The sequence below is a fragment of the Penaeus monodon genome, chromosome 40 (assembly GCF_015228065.2).
Source record: "Penaeus monodon isolate SGIC_2016 chromosome 40, NSTDA_Pmon_1, whole genome shotgun sequence".
Lineage (NCBI taxonomy): Eukaryota > Metazoa > Arthropoda > Malacostraca > Decapoda > Penaeidae > Penaeus > Penaeus monodon.
Window position 1 is genome coordinate 31695988 of NC_051425.1, and position 7500 is coordinate 31703487.

General features: G+C 32.0%; 1 protein-coding gene across 1 annotated transcript in view; it reads right to left on the bottom strand.

The window, feature by feature from the left end:
* Nucleotides 1–1077: 1077 nt before the first annotated feature.
* Nucleotides 1078–7500, bottom strand: part of LOC119598156 — a 10078-nt gene continuing 3655 nt past the window's right edge. Inside the window, exons 2-4 of the mRNA XM_037947793.1 lie at nucleotides 7414–7500; nucleotides 5796–5916; nucleotides 1078–4944 (exon numbers count right to left, since the gene is read on the bottom strand). The exon at nucleotides 7414–7500 is cut by the window's right edge and continues 58 nt beyond it. Coding sequence (XP_037803721.1) covers nucleotides 4722–4944; nucleotides 5796–5916; nucleotides 7414–7500 — 431 coding nt within the window. The 3' untranslated portion in view covers nucleotides 1078–4721. The remainder of the gene's footprint in view (nucleotides 4945–5795; nucleotides 5917–7413) is intronic.

Here is a 7500-nt window from a genome sequence, read left to right on the forward strand (position 1 = left end):
ACTTTAATGTTCTGTATCATACAATTTCATATTTTGAATCACAGTAACACTGTATATAAATATATAGGGTTTACATATTATATATATCCTTAGATATTTCTTTTTTTTTTTTCAAAAACTCCTATTTATCTTTGTATTTTATACTTTCATATTGATAACTAATTTAATCGTGTATATACACATGCAGACAAGATCTCTTCACTTCTTTTTATATATAGATTAATATTAATATATATATATATATATATATAAATATATAAATATATATATATATTATATATATATATTATATATATATATGTATATATATAATATTATATATGTATATATATATATAAAATATATACATAGAGAGAGAGAGAATATATACATAAACACATAAAAATGTTTATAGTATTGTCTGTGTAGTGATGCATATATATAAAAAAAAAAAAAAAAAAATCAATCATCTATCATCTATATATATATATATATATAAACATACACACACACATAAATATATATATATGTATATATATATTGTATATATATATATATTATATATATTATATATATATATATATATTTAATGTTTTCTACACACACACACACACACACATACACAGGCCATTCATGATTGGCACAAAGCCAACCCTTTACCCTTTCAATGTGGTACTCACACCTTAAAAAGTGGACAGTAGAAGGAGTTGGAGAAGAGAAAGAAACAGAAAGTGGCAGAAGAAAAGAGCTCTGAGCGGTGGGTGATACCCAGCAGTCTGTGTAGCAGTCTGTCCTCAGCTCGCCATCCCCCCCACATCAACACCGGGCATGGGGCTGGGGGGATATTCCTCAGAAATGGCTGCTCAGCTTTTGGAATTTTTTGGGGGGAAGATGATTGACTTTCTAGCAAAAAGAAAGTAATGACAAGAAACATGCTAATAGAATAGAAAGAGATAAGAAAAATAATGATGAAAAACATACTGGTGTTAATATTTTCATTAGTGAAGATGTGAGATTATTTAAATAAAAGGGTTAACTACTTTCACCTCCTTTCAAAACTCCTATTTGAAAAAAGTAAGCCAGAAAAGAAACAAAAAATAATTTAACATATATAATCTTTATTTTACAAATCCAGTTTTGTAACATTATAAGATACATAACTCTTTTGAGTATAATACAGAAACTTTTTTCTTCTTAAATGGCAAGAACAATGGTAATGATACTAAAATGAAGATGTGTTTTGATGACTACAAAGGTGATACATGTGAAATGATACACTAAAATGTATTATCAATATAACAATATAATCTCTATTTGTCTTCTTTCAAAGATAACAGCCCAAATTATGTGCATGCCTGTGAAACAACTGACACAAAAGAATTACACATGACATATCCATATATTCATTTCACATTTTCGTGAACACTCACAGATTCCATGCAATAATTTTTCTTTTTTTTTTTTTGCCCTTTTCAAATATTTGAAACCATTATACATATGCTTTTTGACCAATCAATATAATCTGTAAGAGAGAGAGAGAGAGAGAGAGAGAGAGAGAGAGAGAGAGAGAGAGAGAGAGAGAGAGAGAGAGAGAGAGAGAGAGAGAGAGAGAGAGAGAGAGAGAGAGAGAGAGAGAGAAAGTTATTTTACATGTACTTTTTCAACATTTCAAATATATATTCAATACAACCACATTGGAAATTTACCCACCATAAAATGCATCTAATTTTGTACATCAGTATAAAATGAAAGTACTTGAATCATACAGATAAATTCCTACATCATGATCTTGTAGTATTAAGATATTCAGTAGCACTTGGCACTAATACATAAATATGCTATAAAATACTTTGCTTATGCTTCAAAATCAGTGCTCAAAGGCCTTGTGTTTGGCCATTGGGAACTAATAAGAGCAATGAAAAAACATATTTTGCATTATCAATGAACCAGTTTATGTCAGGAAGGTAAATATCCGTGCCATATCCACTGTGATTTTAGTTCTCTCATTTTGCTCATACATAGGTAGCTCCACATGGGTCTATCCACCAATGAATTATTTACTGGTCCTACCTTATCTCACCAATTTACCCTTTTTCTTGAGTTATGGAAATATTCATTTCTTTCTCCTAATACCATTAATATTGTTAATAACATTAAATAATGTCAATAATGATAAAAGAATAGTAACAATATTCAAAGTAGAAAAAAAAAAAAATTACAAAAATTTACAGAATGGGATACTCAGGTGAGGTAAGGTAACCTAATAATTGAGTTCTTGATTCCCAAGTGTAAACAGAAGCAATTAACCAAAATCACAGTGTATAGTATATTTGCCATCTCAGTGCCAGTGGGCTGCAAAAGTTACAACTGCATTCTTTGTGACAGAAAATTAGTATGGCCTTACAATCACTTATTCTTTGAGATAACCAAAAAATGGTAATTGTGAGTAGGATTATATGGTTTCCTTCTGTGAGAAAAGTCCACTATAATGGCTTTCTACAGATATTAACCCTTTCCCAACGGGTAGTATTCACAGCGGCCTGGGCCTCGCTGCCGGGGGCTTATATCGTCGCCCTAGCATGCGCGACCACTCATGCCAAATACCAGCATCCCATGCCGTTTCTTCGTAATACTACGAGGATATGTTGTATTTTCAGTTTTCATTATTTTCTAAAATCAATGGGTACTAAAAAAGAGGAATGAGGGGGTCCTAGACCTTTTAAAATGCTTGTAAGAAAAAGAAAGACCTATTAAAAAGGATCCTCTAATGTAGCTTAGTGCCAGAATTACAATTTAACATGAGTAATACATATGTAAACTTACCTACATAAAGCCTTGGCAAATAACCTGACTAAAGAATGATTTGAGCAGGTGGAAATCTGAATTGTTCTCTATCTATATAATGCATGTCAACACATATGAGTTTCAGTGAGACATATTATCAGTATATGTACAGAAAACATTACAAAAGTTATCATTAATCTTTACTATTCTAAACAACCTATCCATTGGCTTACACTCTATCTACTCATGTTTGCATTCCATGACAATCTCTCTTTCCTTCTTTACCATAAAATGAATACAAACAAATACTGTAATTAACTTTGAGTTAACTTTTAGTTCACAAGACTGATTTTTTACTTAAACCCAATTTCATTTTACTCTGATATCAACCATTGCAACTATTTGGTTCCCTTTTAACTATTAATTATTTCCAAATCACAGGAAATTAAGTACTATATGGAGACAAAAATAGATAAAGCCTGGGTACTGGGAACTCATAGGCAAGCTGACCTTACATGAAGCATCGCACAATGAGATGAGAATATCTATCAAAATTACTGTCTATTTACACAAGTTTAAAGGCAAAGATAAAAAATTTGTTACTGCATAAAATGTCAAAAGCTATGACAAACAATAGAAACAAACTAACAAACAAACAAATAAACAAACACACACACACACACACACACACACACACACACACACACACACACACACACACACACACACACACACACACACACACACACACACACACACACACAAAATACATATATATATATAAAACTTTATACACATCTCTTTCTAATAACTAGAGACTACCAGAGAAGACTCATTGTGTAGGAGTTGTAATTCTCTTTGTGGAGAATCATGTGGAGACCATTGTATAAAGGGTATAAAATGTAAGTCTTTATTAATAATAAGCCTGAGAAGGGTATACTACTAAGTGTTGGTCTAGATGTAGAGTGAGTGAGAGTGAGAAAAAAAATCGTTGTCATTAAGTATATTGAGGGTATAATATTGATGAAAATATTCATATTGATATATAATATTCCTGTAAATGTTAACACAAATATATAATATTCATATAAATACTGATTTCAATATATAATAATGCTCACATACCATAAATATATATTTATATACAATATTCATATTAATATTAATATATGTAGCCTACATAGAATATTCACATAAATCACATTAAATGTATAACATTTAAATAAATCTGAAAACAAACCGTCTGCTAAAGGCCTTATCTTATTCTGAAGAGACGAAATACCATTTGGTAAAGGAAGGACGAGAGAAGAAAAGACAAATTAATAAAAGAAAAAGAAAAAGAAGAAGAAAAAAAAAGACTATGACTACAAAGATGAAGACGAGGAAGAAGAAAGAAGGAAGAAGAAAAAACAAGAAGAAGAAGAAAGAACAAAGAAGTTAAATATGAGAAGGTTAGGGAGAGGATGAAAATATGTAAATGGCAAAACCTTCCACTAATGTAGATACAATAGCTGTGGATTTTTCTGCCAATTATTATTTTTTTCCAGCAGTCAAGAGATACATATTCTAATGAGTATTGAAATACAACTTTGTGAAATCTAAACAAAATAATTACAGCAAATGATATTAATAAAAGGGAGTAATATGTGTGATGGTATTACAAGGCATTTCAAAATATATTTCAATCTATACTGGGTATTATTATTTCTACATATAAGTATACATACTTCATTCCAGGGCTTCTGAGATATTCAGAAAAATAACATTAAAAGAAAAACGTTGGTATTAACATTGCTCAAATGGGAAATAAAAAAAAGTGAAGAACAGAAACAGGATGAAAGAAAAACAGAAAGAAAGAAAGAAAGAAAAAAAAAGAAAAAAGAAAGAAAGAAAAAAAGAAAGAAAGAAAGAAAGAAAAAGAAAGAAAGAAAGAAAGAAAAAAAAAATGCAGCAAAATTTTACTCAGGATCTGGTTGTTCTCTCGTGCTGAACTCTTGCAAAACACTCTTTTCCAGTTGGAAGCTGTATTCATATTCATCCCAGTTAAAGGTATTGATTCTGTGGATCATCTGTGAAATGGAGCTGATGTCATAGCTGTCTGAGTCTCCTTGTAACAGGACGTTGGATCCCAGTTTGAAAGGGATGCCGTCTATTGCTGTCTGAACCTCAGCACTTGTTGGCCTGAAAGTGTAAGAAGCCCTCATGACACTCATTAGGTGATGCAATAAATGTGAGAAGGGAAGAAAAGAAGAAGAGGATGAAGAAGGAGAAGAAGAAGAAGAAAAAAAAGGATATTTCTCTCACCACTGATACTTCAAGAAGACATTAATAGAGAGCAAAATTTGGTTTGAATATTTAGTCACATATCAAGAGGAAGAAAATTCTAAAAATACATTGACACATAATACACAGGGTAAATAATATTATACAAAACAATTATCTTATAAACAAGTCACACTTCCTTAACCCTTTCCCGACGGGTAGTATTCATAGTGGGCCTAGCATGCGCTACCACTCATGCCAAATACCAGCATCCCATGTCGTTTCTTCGTAATACTATGAAGATATGTTGTATTTTCAGTTTTCATTATTTTCTAAAGTCTACTTGCCAAACTTCCTGATAAATCGAGACTGAAGGGTATTTTTGTTGTTATATAGACTCCATAGTTGATTATTATTCAGTCTATAGTCTGAATAAAATAAGCAGTGTGTGGCATCATGGAGTTGAAATCATCAGTTTATTGCAATTTTTTTTTTTTTTTTTTTTTTTTTTGCATAGTAAAAATGAGAAAGTGTTAAAATTGACTTAATCACACTTTCACTGGCAGAAAAATAACATTTTGCCGTGATTGTGACAATAAATAACTCATGGCATCTCCATACATACACCATGCCATGTATATACATGCCCCTGGCAGATAGTCCCGCCATGCCATGGCATGTGCGTACATGCCACCCGTCAGGAATGGGTTAACATTCAACTTACTGTACATTCTAACTTGCCAAAACCCATTCAAATTATGACACCTTACCTCTGTCCAGCTTCTGGTCTCGTAGAGGGGTCTAGCCCATAGGGTAAAAAGGCATTAGCCCCACCGACAGTATAGCCAGGAGGGGGATCATACATTGTGCTTTGCTGACTTTCAGTGTCACCTAAAAATGCCAGAAAAGTTTAAAATAGGGAGTTAGTTTAACTTGTTTGCAGGTGTATAGAACTTATGTTCCAAGGCAGTTAAATTTTCAAGAGATTCGGGTATCATTTAGCATTTGTCCAGGGCAATTTATTTAATTACATAAAACATTCCCTGGTTTTTGTTTAAAGTTTCAAAGTAATTGCCATTCTCTTTTTATATAAGGAAAAGTTGAGTGGCTCTCTCTTCCTATATACAGTGTGTTTGAAGAAGAAGAAGAAGAAAAAATTTAGTATACATACTGGTGATCATACAGTTTAAAAAAAGGGAGTGGCTTATGTGGCCATGTCTTACATAGGACTGGCTCAAGGCCTTTATCAAATTTCTCCAAATATTTTAGTTTTTCTTAAGAAAAAGTATATAAATGTTAAAGATAGGACCACACAAAGCACAATACAAAATCATACTAGGAATTAAAAAACGCATGAAACAGCAACTGCTACACACAAAATATAACTTAAAGGAAGTAAGGAAGCCCGCAATTTCTTATTATAGTCATACCTGCAGTAATTCAAGTGATCACTGTGCCTCCTTTTCACCACTCCAGCAAAGGTTATTAGAGCTTAACTACTAATATCCTGGCAAGACAAATATTACAGACTTTCCTGTAGTGCAGACTGATAATTAATCCATTGGCACCATGTACATGTACTGTCCACTGCAGTTTACTTAAGTAAATTTTGTTTATATATACACATGGATCCACAAGAGCTTATTATCAAGGAGTCAATTAATAGGCCTAAATGATCTCACTTGAGTTTCCAATCCCCTGTACTATCAGGGAATCATTAAAAACTAATAATAAAATCTTTATTTTCATTATTATTATTATTATTATTATTATTATTATTATTATTATCATTATGATCACTATTACTATTATTATTATTACTGTAACTGACATTTTAATACTACCAATACTATTAGCAATAAACTAATTAAAAGTTTTCTGAGAATCAAGGAAAATCATAAATAGATTAGATCATGTAGTATTAGTTATTGATTCCTTGGTGACTAAGCATTTGTGGAGCCATCTATGTACACAAAAAATTGCTAAGTGAAAGTCAGAATGGACTTGGCATGTATGTTAGGGCATTCTGGGGTTAAGAAACTAGTCCAAGCTCTATTTCGCCTGATAATTGCTTCTGCTGGCTTTTGCTGGAGCATGAAAGCATAGAGGCCACAACAACCATGGTATTTGGTTTCATTACTGATGATAAGAGAGAAGAAAAAGAAGAAAAGGAGGAGGAGGAGGAGGAGGAGAAGAAAAAGATGGAGAGAAGGAAAAAAAGAAAAAGAAAAAACAGAAAAAAAGACGGTTACAATATCAAAAAGTAAAAAGGAAAAGAGAAGAGGAAAAACAGAACAATGGGGGGAAAATACTGTCAAAAGAAAAGAAAAGAAAAGAAAAGAAAGAAAGAGAAAATGTGAAAAAAGAAAGAAAGAAAGAAAATCTCACCTAACAGGACGAAATCATCGCTGTTGACAATGTCTGCCTGTCCCTCTGTGGCCTCAGTGCCCGAGTCTGCATTGGGTTCCCCTTCCA